Genomic DNA, 15,258 nt, shown 5'->3' on the forward strand with positions numbered 1-15,258 from the left:
CTGAGAGAGCCACTCGGTCCGATCACGAATATACCGTTTCTCCTGCCCGTGGTGATCCTTGATGCGAGTACGTCTAAAGGGATTTCTGCGATTCGTGGATAGCGCGCCTCTCGCCTCGGGAACGGTCGGATAGAAGGAGGTCGAATCGAAATCGAAGGATATTTAAGGAGGATAGGGTGAAAAGGCGAGAACAAGTGACCGGTGGAGACGAAGTGCGCGCTGAAGTGGACGTCGCGTGTGTATTCGAAAAGAGTAATGAGCAGCGTGACAGTTTCCTTTGAGGAAGGAGACGGGACGACATGCAGCTCGAGCATGGTCCGGACCGGGACGACGATAGCAAGATCGGTGGAGCAGTGAAAGAAACGTGCTCGTGCCGTACGGACGACGTGACGTGCTCGGTCCCGAGAAGACCACGATTGCCAAGTGTCCTGATCGCGACATGTTTCAGCCGCGTACCGCTCGTTGATCGTTTCGAGCATCCATCGTCGCCGGTAACGTCCGGCGATCGCGAAATTACGTGGAACGCGCGAAACGAGATCGACTGATCGCAAGAAGAAGAGACCGAATTAAAATCGCAGTTTCACGCCCGTTACGCATATCGTTACGCGTTGATAAAATAACAAAGCTGCAACGATTTATATCGGCTGGATATTCCCGAACGATCGTTTCTAAAGGAGTGCTGTGTCATTTTTTGTTTTTGTTCGTTCCAACGTCGCGCGTGGCGCATCATCGTTGGACCTGATCATCGTCATCGTCATCGCTGTTCGATCGCTGGATCGTTTGAACATCGATATCGGAATTCGACCCGCTGACCGATCCTCATCGACGACGTTTCTGCACGTGGCTCGACCTGCTTGCCGCCCGTCAACCTCGATCAACCTCGGTCGTCGTCTTGGACGCGTTGTCGCGGTGGTGGTGGTGGTGGTGGTGGTGGTGCATGGACCTTTTCTCGACGGATTTGCTACGCATTTTATCGCGCCCCTGGGCGCCTCCTTCTCTGTCTATCCCTGTCTCGCTCCGTCTTCTTCTCTCGTCGCTCTCGCTCACGCTCTCGCGCGTTCTCTTCGTCTCTCCTTCCCTCGGTTTCTCTCTTTCTGGATTGCCGTGTGCCGTCTCCCTCCACCCCACGCTTACCTACCCCTCCACCTGTCTGCCGCGTCGCTGCACACCCTCTCTACCCTCCGCCAACCCTACTCGCACGATCACGTACACCCGTACAATTTTCCCTATCCCCACCTACCGCGCGCCTTCTCTACCTTCCGCACGCGTTTTCTTTATTTATTCCGCGATTCCACGGAGCAACGCAACGCTTCGCACACGATGAAACGCGCGGCTCTTCCGTCCTCGTCTTTTTGAAATCGTCGTCTCGCGTGCCAATTTGTGCACGGGACTCGCCGCGGTATTTCCAACTGGTCTCGCTCCCTGACCATTGGTTACATTTGCTGCCGATTTCGTCGGCCACGCTCGACGAGACCGTCTCGTAAAATCGACGCGAATAACTACCGCTCTGCTGTTTCTCTCGCTCCCCCACCTCCCCGCGTCGCCGTCATTCTCGCGGCCTCTGCCGTTTTCTTCTCTTTCTTCCCCTCGTTCGCCTCCTACTCCTCTTCCTCCGCCCTCTGCCCCCCCCCTCTGCCTCCTCTACCTGCTGCTCTTTCATCGCGTACGGTGTCTCGTTTTGTCGGACTAACGTTACTGGCGACGTTATATCGGCTCGCTCGTGTCCGTCCTTGGATCGCATATGCACGTCGTAAACGCGACCGCGTGAAACGACGATGCGATCGCGTTTGCCGGTCGACTGGTGAAAAATCGATCCGGTATTCCCGCGCTTGGTCCGCCGCTGCCACCGTCTCCCGGACAACGCCGACGATCGCGGCCGGATCGGCCACGGAATCGGCCGCGTCGCGACCCTCGTTCCACGTCGACATCGCCACCGTCCCGGGCGTCGTCGTTATAACACCGGCAATCACCTGTCACCATCTGCACCATCGCCGATCACGTGGCTTGCTCGACGGCGACGCTGTACGACAATGTTCACGCCGCGCCGCTGTGCGGCTCCGGCGTGGGCCACCCTGGCTCCGTCACGCCGATGGGGTCAGCCACCGGAGCGGGGAATTCCACCGGGGTAACCTGGTGGGCCATGATGAACGGTTCCCTCTACGAGGACAGCCCGCCACCGGTCCCGCCAACAGCCTCGAGCCTCGTATCGATCCAGCAACAACAGCAAGCTACATCGACACCGGCTTCCCATCAACAAGCCACTACACCGACCTCGCCAGCTGCACCGGCTTCCTCCGCTACGAGCGCGCCTTCGGCGCCCACAGCCAGCGCCAGCTCGACATCGCCGAGCGCCTCCTCGGTGGCGAGCAACAGCGCGCCAGGCCCGCTCCATATACCCGCCAAGAGATTGACCGCCACACCAGCCGCTTCCTCCTACGGCGAAGTCGGCTGCGTCGAGTCCACCGCCGCGCCCGCCGCTGGACCAGCGGGTGTCATTCGTCATTCCCATTCGTCCTCGGCTGGCTCGCAAGGAGGTTGGAGTTACAGTCCCCATCATCCCCAGGACTCTCACTATTCGTCTGCCGCAGCCGCGGCTGACTCCCTCAATCATCACCAAACCTACGGGGGTAACAATCCCCCGACCTATTACAATCTGGCGGCCGACCCTACCTCCACTTCCGGATCCTCCAGGGACAACCGGAAAGCCAGCACGCTCAGCTTCTGGTCGCCAGCCGCGGCGACAGCGGGTTCCGCCGCCACCGCCGGCTCCACTTCCGACTACAAGTCCTATAACTCGGCCGGTGTCGCCACCACCAGCTCCTCGACCGGGGCTGGCTCTTCCTCTGCGGCTACGGGTGCCACGGATCCGGCCGTTTCTTCCTGTCATCAGAGCTTCTCTCAGAGCTGGTGCAACTACGCGCCGTACACCACGGCTAGGCATCACCATCCGGTCGACACGGCTGGCCATCATCATCCTCACTCGCAAGCCGGGGTTCCGTATTTGGCGCCGTCCACGGCGGACGACCGAGGAAGGGTCACTGCCGCGATGGTAGCCGCCGAAGGCGCTTTCCCGCATGACGGATACGGTGGCCTTAGGAATTACGGGGCGCCCGAACCTGTTACCTCCAGTCCATACCCACCTCCAGGTAAGCATCGACTCTGTCTTCTTTTTCATCTTTAATCTATCTTCTTTCCTTCCAGTAGGATCTGCCACTAAGGTAACGTATACCACGTACGTTCTTTACATACGCGCTTGATTTTACTGTTCTTCGTTCGATGGAATAGGTTCTAACGTAACTCGCGAACCGCGCAAAATTTGTTTGCTCGTAAACGCAAGGTCATCCACTGTACGTGCTCCGGCGAGTCCGCAGGGAAACGAAACGTCGTCCAAAAGTCACGAGATCGTGCTTCGAATCTCTTCTAGCTCGGCCTTGAAACGAGTCGGCGAGAAACAGAGAGAGAGAGAGAGAGAGAGAGAGAGAGAGAGAAACGAAAAGAGTAAGATCGAGAGGGATGTAGAGAAAATTTAAATGGTCGAAATTCGCGAAGATCCTGACCTGTCGCACTAGCGATTCAGTCATCGTTCATTCACGTATTTGGTCATTCTCTTTCGTCCCCACTCGACGTCCTTTCCTCGGGATCCTGGAACCCATGAAACGTCGCATGAGCAACAACGAACCACGGCAGGTTTATTGGCGGCCGTAACTCGTAAACTCTGGCGTGCGCCTCCGATCAGCTGATCCGTTCCATGACCCGTGCAGCCGTTCATTCTTCTCCTACTAACGGCCATTCTCGCTTTCCTTCTCGCAAACGCTGTCGCCAATTTCTTTTCGCGTATCCATCCATCGTTCGGTTCGCCCTGTTTCATCTCTTAATCTCTTAATAATGTTTGGATATCTTTTTACCCGTTGTACGTCTACGGAACGTCCGTAGGTCCTTGCTCGGCTACTTGCATAACCAGTTGGAACTCTGTCGGCGTTGAAAACATATGCAAACGTACTGCTGACATATTCAATGCCACGACCGAATCGTATTTTCCTCGTCGCCAAAGAGTCGTAGCAGAACGGAAAGATTGGCTCGGTTTAGAGCTACGAGCTGGAGATTTTGATCGGGCAATAGGATATTATAGAGGCCGGTGGAATGTACGCGCGTGGCTCTTCGAAATCGTAAAGAATAGGAAAATACGAGACACGGTAGTTGCTCATACGGCCAAGCTCGGCCCGATAAACGAGATAACGTTCGCGTGATCCTCTCGACTCTCGGCCCCGAAGTTAATCGTATGCGTGGTAGGGAGGTGCACGCGCAGGCGTGCGATCCATACAAAGTAACAGAATACGAGCGCCGCGTATAGTTTAACCGTCCCCCAATAGATGGCAGCTCCATTATCTTTGTTCGTCTGTCTGGTATACGAGACCGCGTCGTCGCGGCATCGTCTTCAACGCGTAGCTTTTCCCGAATGCTTCCGACCAAACGGTAGCGCGGTTTTTGGACAAGTCGCGCAGACCGCGACAGCTACCGCTGTTCACGATCCATCGTTCGCAACCGATCAGATAACATCTTCCTGGTTGGGTAACGTTATCGTCACAAGAAGACCGGTTGCAACGAAACGACGCGCGCTCGTCGTTTAAAAGCCACTTTGCAACTTTAAACGACCTCCTATGTTTCGCTTTTTAATTTATCGCGCGCTTTTCGATCCCCTTGGTCGTGTCTAATTAGGGATATTTCGAGTTACGATCTGATCGCGCGAGCCATCCTTGATCGTACACCGTCCCCGTTGTTTTATCTTTCCAGTTACCGTACTCGATTAGTTTCTGATCGAAAACTCGATTCGTCCTCCTTCGAAATTAACGCTTCGTCTTTCGCGTTAAACCGTTCTGCTAAATTGAAATTACAATAGATAGTCGTATCTAGATGGTCGGAGAGGGAAAAGCTTTCGTCGCGTTGATATCAGTAAATCGTGGACAGTGGTTGTTTCGAGGGTTGGCGCGATAACCGTAACACGCTCGTTGCTGGTAGCACGCCTGCCGCAAATCGATACGTCATTTATCCCGCAGCTCCGTGTGCCCCTTTACGCGTCCCTACCGCGCATTCACATTCGTAAGAATTCCGACCTTCGTTAGAACGATCGGCGTATTCCAACGTTTTATTCGGCGATACGTCTTTTTCTCTCGCTTGTGCAATCGGGTTCGCGTAGCAAAACGAACGAAAGTAAAAGTACGTTAAACGAAATAGAAGAAAACGGGACGAAACGGAAGGAACTGGCATCGAGAGACGTAACTCGAATCAGCCTCTATAAAAAAAGAGAGTGGGAAATGTTTGGTACATTTTTCCCGATCTTGCTATGTTTTAATCGGCCGTTTACGATAAGACATTTCTAAAGTTATGGCCGAGGAGAAGGATGGAAGATTTTCTCAAAAAACGATAACAAAGAGCGAGTCTTTAAGTTCGACCGTCGCACGTTAAAATTTATTCGTCTCTCGACGATCGCGCTATTTCGGTTGTAAATAAACTCACCTATTTTCGGTTGCTTTAATAAAATTCCTCGTTGGAACGTGTTTGTTAGGAAATAACAATCCCGAGGAGGACATAGGAGCGTTTTGAGAATCGAGACACGGTTGTGAATAACGTCGATGAGATTCAACGAGGGGAATAGCAGGTGGGAAAGTGCAATTTAGTTGGGCTGACGAGCGTGTAACGTTGCCAAGCTCGCGAGGCTGTTGCATTCGTAGCTTTGCAACGATTACTCGCCATCGTTGTCCGTACTTGGGTTAAAGATAGACGGACAGGCGGACCGCTTTCGTAATCCCTTCGTTTCAAGCACGCTACGTTCGAGCATTGGGCGACCTCTTCCAAAAAGACGTTATTTATATCTCACCTTTACTACGCACCTAATTTACAAGGACTTGTACTATCGGCAATCTTTTTTTATAATAGTTCTACGTCGAACAACGAACGATAAGACAATGTTTCGATCGTACAGTACCTTTTGTACCGCGAATCAAGAAAGACGGAACGTATAATACGAACGAGATTGACCTCTCACGACCGTAAATAAATTTTTAGATTACACGACTTATTACTTTCGACTAGAACACAATATATCCGAATTTATTGTCATAAAATTAAAAAAAAAAAATTATTTACGAGAGAAACGAAACTCTTTTTTTAAAATTGCTGGAAATCGTTGGACGTTGTTATCGTCGTCGAACGTTTTAATTGGCAAATAGAAAAATTCGCGAGGCGAACGATCGCGCGATTCGTGCACGGTCTTGAACCACCGCTGCACCGGCTACGACGGGAAATGTACTAACAGTACCGTGTTTCGCGTTTCCATTTCATGTTTTCCGGCCGGTTAGTACGCCCGGTCCAATTATATCGGCTCCTCGGCCCGTCGCGTCGCGTCGCGTCGCGGCGAACCCTTTGTGTAAGTATGTGCCTCACGTATTTACACAATACACGCATTCGTCAAACGCACGCTGTAGCGCCAGGAAACGCTTTTGGTGTGAATTTCACGATTTCCTGACCTCGCATTCCCCTTAATCAGCGAAATTTTAATTGAAGAAACTTCGTTATTTCAGGGATCCTTTTATCTCTTGGAATTATTATATTCGTTATGTCGATATTCATCGTACGAATTTGAAATCACGATTTTCTTTCTTCTTCCGTTTTCGATATTTTAAAGATCGAATTAGCCTCACTTGCACGTTTACGATGCTGTACTGAGAAACCAGTTTAAAACTCGTACCTAGTAAATGCAATTATTAACCTCTCACGGAAAATTTAATATCCACTATAACTGTACCAGTTTTCCCTCTCCTCGACCGGAGCACGATCGCGAAGAGATAATTTTAAATTAATTAACCCCTTCGAGACTATCGGAAAAATACGTGCCAACGCAAACTTCAGTTCTTTCCGAATAAGTTGTTTACGACCGCTATTCGCAACGTATTTCGCGTAGATAGCGTCAGGTTCATAACATAACGTGAAAAATTGTGTAAACAGTGTGTACTATAAAAGACACATGGGATTATATATGCCCATTTCAAAAATATGCTTGGCCTTATCTTTTTTAATCGTTAAATATCATTATATCGCGTTTGTTGTTGGTTATTGACGGGAAAAAGGTTCGTTTCGAAAGGGTTAATTCCGAAAGCCTATATAAATATCAATAAAGCGTCGCTCACGATATTGGGATATACATATACGATCACTCGAGTATTACGCTTATCGACTTTTAAATGAGATTTTTTCTCTCTTGTTAATGTCAGCGGGATATGTTGTCGTATTCAGAGTATTAATTCCAAATGGTAAACAGATCGGTTCATCTGTCGGGAAATCGGGAGATGGTATCACAGTATCGATCGGTTTGTTTGGTTCGGTTTATAACACGTAACCAGTGTCAATAGAGATTTCATTCGGAACAAAGACTAACGGTATTATATAGTTACGCGCCGATACGTCGACCAACGAACCGATGTATTTGCTCTCGTTTCTGTCGACTTGTACGGATCTGATAATTGGACGAGCCGCGGAAAAAAGAAACGGGTATGGTGATTTTCTTTGTCCGGGGCACGTTGGGACGCACGATCGAGAATATGGTAATTGCTATCGAGTAGCAACGGATCGAGTGGAAGTTATTTTTTAATCTCGTATGAATATATTATTCTGAAAATTTGATTACTTTCGATGAGCGCAATCTCAATATCGAAGCAAATTTATTCATCGGCTATATTCCTAGCTAGCAACTAGGTTGTTTGTTACCGGCAAACTAATTGTGTTAAGTGATGTGGGGTTCCTCCCCATCTTCGTTGTTTCCCGCAGGTTCCCTGGCGGGAGTCGGCGTCGGTGTCGGCGTACCCGGGATGGGCGTTGGTTGCGGAAGCTCGAACCCTCTGGAATGGACCGGTCAAGTGACGGTACGAAAGAAACGCAAGCCGTACTCCAAGTTCCAGACGCTCGAGCTTGAGAAGGAGTTCCTGTTCAACGCGTACGTGTCGAAGCAGAAGCGATGGGAGCTCGCGCGCAACCTAAATCTAACCGAGCGACAGGTGAAGATTTGGTTCCAGAACCGACGAATGAAGAATAAGAAGAACAGTCAACGGCAGTCGCAGCAGCAGAATAACAACAACAACAGTAACGCCAACAACGCGAATCATCACGCGGCGACCGGTAGCCACCACCATCCGAGCGCCGCACACGCGCCACCCTCGAGTCACCACGTGGTCGCGCAGGCGCACCACGCAAACGGTTCCGCGAAGCACCATCAGTGACCCGTGGCCTTCTCTGGGGTCGTCTTCGGCCATCATCATCATAGCCATGGCTCAACGAACGGTTGCGTCGGAAACGGGACTGGAACCGCGACCGGGACCACGACCGGGACCGGAACCGGGACTGGAAACGGCACTGGTCACTCCGGCGGCCACGCGAGTCTGGTTACAGGTCACAGCCACACGCTTCACGCGCCCCAACCTCAAACGCCTCTGCCGACCCACGCCGCCGGTGCCTCCAACACCGTCACGCCCCCCACCGCTGTCGTTCATCCTCACATTCACGCACATGCTCATCATCATCAGTTGGCGCACGTGGCTCAGCAGTATCCTGCGCTTCTTCATCAGACGCCTCATGGCCTGGCTGCCTGAACGCGAGATCATCCTTCAGGTTTTGACGCCCCCAGAGAAATCGTGGATGAGTCGTGCCATCGTACACGGCTCGACCTTGCAACCCAACTTCTTCATCACCGCCGTCGTCGTCGTCGTCGTCGTCGTCGTTACTGGAAATCGGCATCCACGACAACGTCGGATAGATAGATATGTACCCGCACACTTATCGAAATTTGTTCAGCAGCTGTTCAAAGACTGCCTATCACTTGTAAGGAAAGATAATGTTTCGCGAGTAGTATATTATTATTATAATATTATTTTATTATTATTATTATTAATATTATTATTATTAATTATTATTATTATTATTATTATTATTATTATTATTATTATTGCCGATCATCGTCATCTTTATCGTCACCCATGTTTATTATCCAACGGAAGGAATACTATTGTATAGAAGAGCGTGACTAATTCGGCGTCCTTGAAACGTCAACCATCAGACTCTTTTCCCGCGTGTCGGTATCAGGTGTCGGTCTTCTTCGAATAGTGCGCATTACGATATGCGGCACCAAGCAATCTGTCCAATTCGTAATTCGGTAGTACTTCCTCCAGTATATATATATATCATATATATATAGTAAAGCAAATTAGTGTCACTTAGTGTCTGTCCTTCCCCATCTCATCAACCTTTACCCCTAACTGGATGAACACCTTTTGTCCTCCTTACTCCCAAGAAGTTCCTCCTCCTTCAACACCGGTCTGTACCACTTGCTCGAAACTCTCGATCGTACGTTTGCTTTGTCTTGTACTGTTCAGCTCGCGCGGTCCATCGGGAACGATTTAAAGAAAACATCGATCGGTGACAATTACGCAAGGACGGTTCAAGAAACGACGACATTGGATCCCATGGTTACGACACTGCGATTCGCCTAGGATCACGGCTGGGAAAGGTCTCTTCCTAGGGGTAAGTCGGTGTATCGAAAGGTGTATCGAAAGGTGTATCGAAGAAGAAGCGCGATCTTTAAAAACTCGATCGATAGCGTACGTTTCGAATTATTATCGGATATAGAGAAAGTCGCGGTGTTGTTAAGAAATTCGAATATTTCGTTTTGTTAAATTTTACATTTATTTGTTCGACACGCGAAACGTTGATCGCTACTGTCTGTGATCTCGCGGTAGATACTAATATTTGCAGAGACGATCTTGATCGAACTATGATTATCGTGTCTCTCCACCGTTGTCCGGTATTAGCTTAATTTCCCGGTGTACTTTGTCGTTCCGTGGGATCCAATGCGCTTTCCTTTTTCGACATTTCAACCGAACAGTGGGACGTAGGCCGATTTCCGATTCTGTACTATCCCGATAAACATTAGCGAATTCGATTTGCGCATGTTCGTTCGATCGCTGACGGCTTGCAACAGGGTGAAACGATTTAGATCTAAACTCTAGATCTTTGTAGATAACTTCTGTACTTCATGTTCGTTTCATCCTGCGGGAGGCCATCAGCTAGGGAATCGTTAATAGAAATCAGAGAGATCAAAGTGAGAAATTAAGACTGGGCCCGTTCGTAGTTCTCGATGCAGCGACTTGCGAGGACAAAAGTGACGAAAGTCACGGCCATCTCGCAAACGATTAGGTCGAGGATGCGTCTGAGGCGGACCTAGTCCAAAGCAACCATGCGTTCGAAGAATTAGTCTAATTATGTCCAGAGTGTCGTATTCGCCTACCAAGGATTGCAAACTAGTACCTATAATTCTTATATTATATGTAAAAAATCGACTTAGATTTAAAGGCATACCTAGTGGACTGTGGAGTGGTCGGGAGTATTATTTCGAGACTGAGTTTAGGATATCCGTTGTGGAACTAGCGGTACGCCAATGAGTCCTCACGACCGACGAGAAATCGTGATGTTCGATCGATGGTAAATTTCGATTTTTCGCAAGGAAAGGGATCGTACGATCGAACAATGTTTTCGTCGAGACAAAAGGAATTTGTTTGTTAGTCATTTCGATATTATTTATATTTGTTGAATGCGAAATTATTGTTTTGTTTGGAAAAATTCCAGAGTTCTCACAAATATATAGATATATAATACATCTATCAAAGAATCAATTAATCGAAAGTCCAAATTTAAACATTTTTCTCGTCGAGCGTTCGACATAATATTCGTCCTTGTATCTGCGTAGCTATCGTAACTCGGCAACGAACTTCGATTCTCCGAGACTCGAACGTGGATTTATCGAACGTTCGAAAAGTTCACGACGCCGAAGAAAATTCAACGTGGAAAAGCTAGCGTGCCAGGTGCCGAAATTCCTCTTTCCAGATTCGAGGACGGATGTTATCTCGGCCAGCCGAGTGGAAAGGGAGCGACCGACTCGCGAGACGAGCGAACCGAACGGGCCAACCAACGAAGTCCTAAACGCGGTCTTTAACTGTAAGAGCGAAGAAGACGAAGGATTTACCTTTTAATTGGTACGTCAGCGAGTAAGTAGGTAATTTAATCGGATGTTAAATGAAAATAAATATCCCAATGGATCTCTATTCTCTAAGGTGCAACATTATCTAAATTATAAGGGCCGCTGAATGAGTGTGCATGCCTACGGTATATTACATACACATACACGCGTATTTTCCGAATGTTTCGTGCGAGTGTGCGAGCGCGCTCACGCGCCTACATCCCTATTATACACTTGTATGTGCGAGTATGTGTATGTGTGAGTGAGTGAGTGAGTGAAGTGAGTGTATACGCGTATGCATGTGCAGCGTATGACGAGCCTGACGAAATGTAAGCGCGGGCTTTACATCGACGAGAAAAATCGATAAAGAGAAAGTAGGACCGGCGAGGATCGGAATTTCTTTAAAAGTGTAGGCGCGCGCGCGTTGTGTACTTGCGAGCGTGTAGAGAGGGAGAGCGTGAGCGCGGCGCGTGAGTGGAATGTGTGCGAGAGAAGAGAACGACGGGACGCAGAGCGATAGAGATTGAGCGGAAGAGAAGATGCGGAGAGCTGTAAAGTGAAAAACAATGTTATAAATAACGATAAATAGAAGCGTGTCGCGAAGAGCGAGAAAGCAACGAAGCAGCGAAAAATATGTATTGTAATAATTAGAGTAACTTTTAAACGAAAGAAAAATGGAGAAACGGAATGTACTTACACACACAGAGACGTACGTCTGCGCATGGAAATACACGCGAAACACACCGTGAGATTGGATCTTGGATAGATGATATATAGATTCCGCCGCGACTACTATTAATACATTAATTATGTAACGACGAATAAAGTATCGAATACACGAGTATAGATAAGATGGAAATAGAGATGCGAAAACGAGGTGACCAGAGATCGTATGAAAAAAAAAAAAAAAAATAAAGAAGACAAAACAGGAAAATTTCGCAGGGGTCGACGTCAAGGTCAATATTGCAGTCGGCGCACCATTCGGATTTCAACGTGAATTATTGATTGTAATTAATTGCTAATTGTTTTCCCGCTGACAATCTTCGACGCGATTATTACTATTATTATTATTATTATTATTATTATTATTATTATTATTATCATTATTATATCATTATTATTATATTATATTATTATATTAATTATTATTATTATTGTGAGCGTCTCGTTAATATTATGTTATTGTTTTTATTGTGTGTTGTTTTGTATGTACCTATCAGCCAATTACGATCATGATATTATTATTACAAAATGGTAACGAAACGAATGGGCCTGCAGGTATACATGTACGCGGAAGCGCACAGCTCGACAAGTATACAGAGGAACACGGTTTTATCGAATTTGATTAATTTTCATTTTCCGCGGGATAATCCTCGAATCTGCATCGAATAGGCTACTTCGATCAACGAAACAGTCGATATTCCGCATTTTCGATTACGTTTCCCAATTATTTTCCCCTCTGTTATGTTTTGTGTTACCTTTTTTCAAATTTTTCCTTTTTGCTCAAACCCGCCATGGGAAGCTTTATATTAAATTTGACTTGTTTCGGAAGCTTTAAGACGCGTTTAAACGAGAATCGACGAGCTTTCCATCGAATTCGATCCGAACATCACCGGGAAAGCATTTTTGCGAGATCGATCGACGAGGATGTTTCAATGGAGACGATTTGTTATGTTCTCGAGTAATCGAGGAGATAAGAAGAGACGGAGCGAGAGAGAAAGAAAAAGGAGAGAATGAGAAAGTGTGTGTGTGTGTGTGTGTGTGTGTTGTGTGCGCGAGAATGGAACGCCAGGCAATCTCGTTTGCTCGAAGGGAAAAAAGAGGAAGAAAATGTTATACATTGCGAGAACGCGAATTTATTTTTTTTATATTCAAGTTACTAAATGAAGAAAAAAAAAACGAAAAGAAGCGACAAATTGTTCTTGTGTTATTACGTTTCTTTTTTTTATATTGACGTCTAAGTGATCAAGTCACGTTTATAATTTCTTCTGGATGAAAGGAAATGTGAAGAGAATTATAATTATATTATTGTTTCATGCTCAATATTGTTACATTTACTCGATCAACGAACGCCGGACCTTGAACACGAAAAATTAACGTCCTTCCACTTCTACGAACATCCATTGTAACTTTACGAAGCTCATTTGCATATTCCGCGTTTACTCTGTATATCTGTCACGAACCCTCACCAACTCCTAATTTTTAAGCGATTCATCCTCCGTTGCATATATTTCTTAACGGCGTATTCTCGTGAATTCCTGGTACAAACTAACGAGCAACGCTACAGAGACTTTGTTCCCTTTGCAAACCTCGCGAGAATTCATGGCTCAAATAATGTTGGAACGTACATGATTCGCGACGTACTGATAACGTTTGCGGTCGTTTGTACCTGTAATCGACCAGTACGATAACGAGCTGTTCGCTGCGAGGTAAGTAATCGAGTTGGAGTTGGGATAAGCGTGTTCTATTCTTCCTTTTATGCTTGCAATTTGACACGTGGTCTGTATAAGTATGCCTGTACACGTGCCGATCGTTAATCAATACAAAGGCATACGTTCTCGACAAAGATTAACATATTCTGTGGTGAAAAACGAAACGAACTAACCGCGTTCCATATAATTATATGAACGTACACGTCGCTTTATTTCGCGTTGAAGTCCATGTAATCGTCCGTTGGTATTATTTTAGCCATGATAGTCGAGCCGTACGAAGTTCTCCGGGGCAATTGTTTCCATACTTTTAGGAAGAACGAGTTTCGTTAAACGGAAGATACGAATGTTCGCCCCTCGTGATCGAATCTGTCTGGTTTTAGTTGTATTTGTACGATATTAATTATGGTCGTAAGTGAGATATTATACGCTACTTGTAAATAAAAACACAAGATTTATCCTGTATCGAAGTGCAATAATAAAAACATGTTTAATTAGTGCCAAAGTAATTGCAGAGATAAGAAGATAACACACGATCTCCTCCTGCGGCCGGAATCTCGTGGCTTCCGCCGAGGAAACGGCGAACAAGTACCTTTATAAAGTACGCCACTTTATCGCGCAAGTAACGGGAAAAGATAAACGGTTTTCCACGAAACTTCAGCCACTCCGGCGTACGTACGTAATTTCAGAAGTTTAATCACGCCCCCTCCCCCCGTCTTAAGCGACGATTTAGCAATCATCGTATATTAAACGAAAGTTGTAAAAATACCCCTTGTCGGAGTAGAGACGCGAGGAAAGTTTTTAAATCACGCTTAATGTCATGATCGACTGTGAGTTTGCTCTTAAATCGAACCTGTTCTCCTTCGGTTTCATATCAACGCATATGCATGTTAATCAACCGGTTACTATGAGCCGATGTGTTTACGGTCATTCATAATAAACTGAAAAGTACCTACTACGCTATTCGCGTGACGTTCGATTCACGGACTGCTCGAGGATAAGCGAGCACGTTGGATCTTATTGAAAATTCATAGATTAGTATCGTATCGTGCCTCGCTTACTATTCCGGTCGTTTAAACGTATGTAAGTTAAACGTACGAGATAAACGTATCGATAAATTTCTTTTTATTTCTCAATCTAATCGGTCTTAATCTGATTAAATCTTTCTACGGTGGAGGAAACTGAGACCACCAGCTCGCAGTAAGTAGGAATAAATTAACTTTGAATAGTCGAGTCATGTTATATAGACGATTCTTTAATCGCTTTTATAATACTAACACGATCAACAATGTTTTATGCATATAGACATTTCTCTAGAAATTAATAATTAATCAACTAATTAGTAAAGCGTATAACGAGAAGAATAGAACGAATGGTGGTGGGTATAAAGGTCGAGACAAGATGTTACGAAAGAAACTGTGGAACCGCATGCTGGAAACTTGGACACGGTGTCTGGGTCAAATGACCAACTTTCTATCGATAAAAAAAATTGACCGGTCTCTGCTCGTGCTATTACTTTCTATAGGAACGGCGTAGCCCTTGAATATCCGGGCGAGGAAGCGAAAAAAAAATTGGAAACTTCCTCCCCAACTTTCTAACCCGCTTTTCGTTTCACCTACATCTTCAGTTCTGCAAAACGCTTTCCTCGATCACCACGCGACTTTCGAACCTAGTCACGCGATACAAAATGTTGCTATTCCGTATAGAAAATTAGCAAGGATAGCGACGTTCATTAGAATCCAATCTTACGAATTTCGTGTTTCGTGTTTC

General features: G+C 46.7%; 1 protein-coding gene across 1 annotated transcript in view; it reads left to right on the plus strand.

Moving 5' to 3' along the window:
• Positions 1–8,292, plus strand: part of LOC117209873 (homeobox protein abdominal-B-like) — a 75,217-nt gene extending 66,925 nt beyond the window's left edge. The window contains exons 6-7 of the mRNA XM_033452317.1: positions 2,170–3,146; positions 7,783–8,292. Of these exons, the coding sequence (XP_033308208.1) occupies positions 2,170–3,146; positions 7,783–8,270 (1,465 nt within the window). The 3' untranslated portion in view covers positions 8,271–8,292. The remainder of the gene's footprint in view (positions 1–2,169; positions 3,147–7,782) is intronic.
• The last annotated feature ends 6,966 nt before the right edge of the window (positions 8,293–15,258 follow it).

Source organism: Bombus bifarius, unplaced genomic scaffold (genome assembly GCF_011952205.1).
Source record: "Bombus bifarius isolate JDL3187 unplaced genomic scaffold, Bbif_JDL3187 scf7180000007968, whole genome shotgun sequence".
Lineage (NCBI taxonomy): Eukaryota > Metazoa > Arthropoda > Insecta > Hymenoptera > Apidae > Bombus > Bombus bifarius.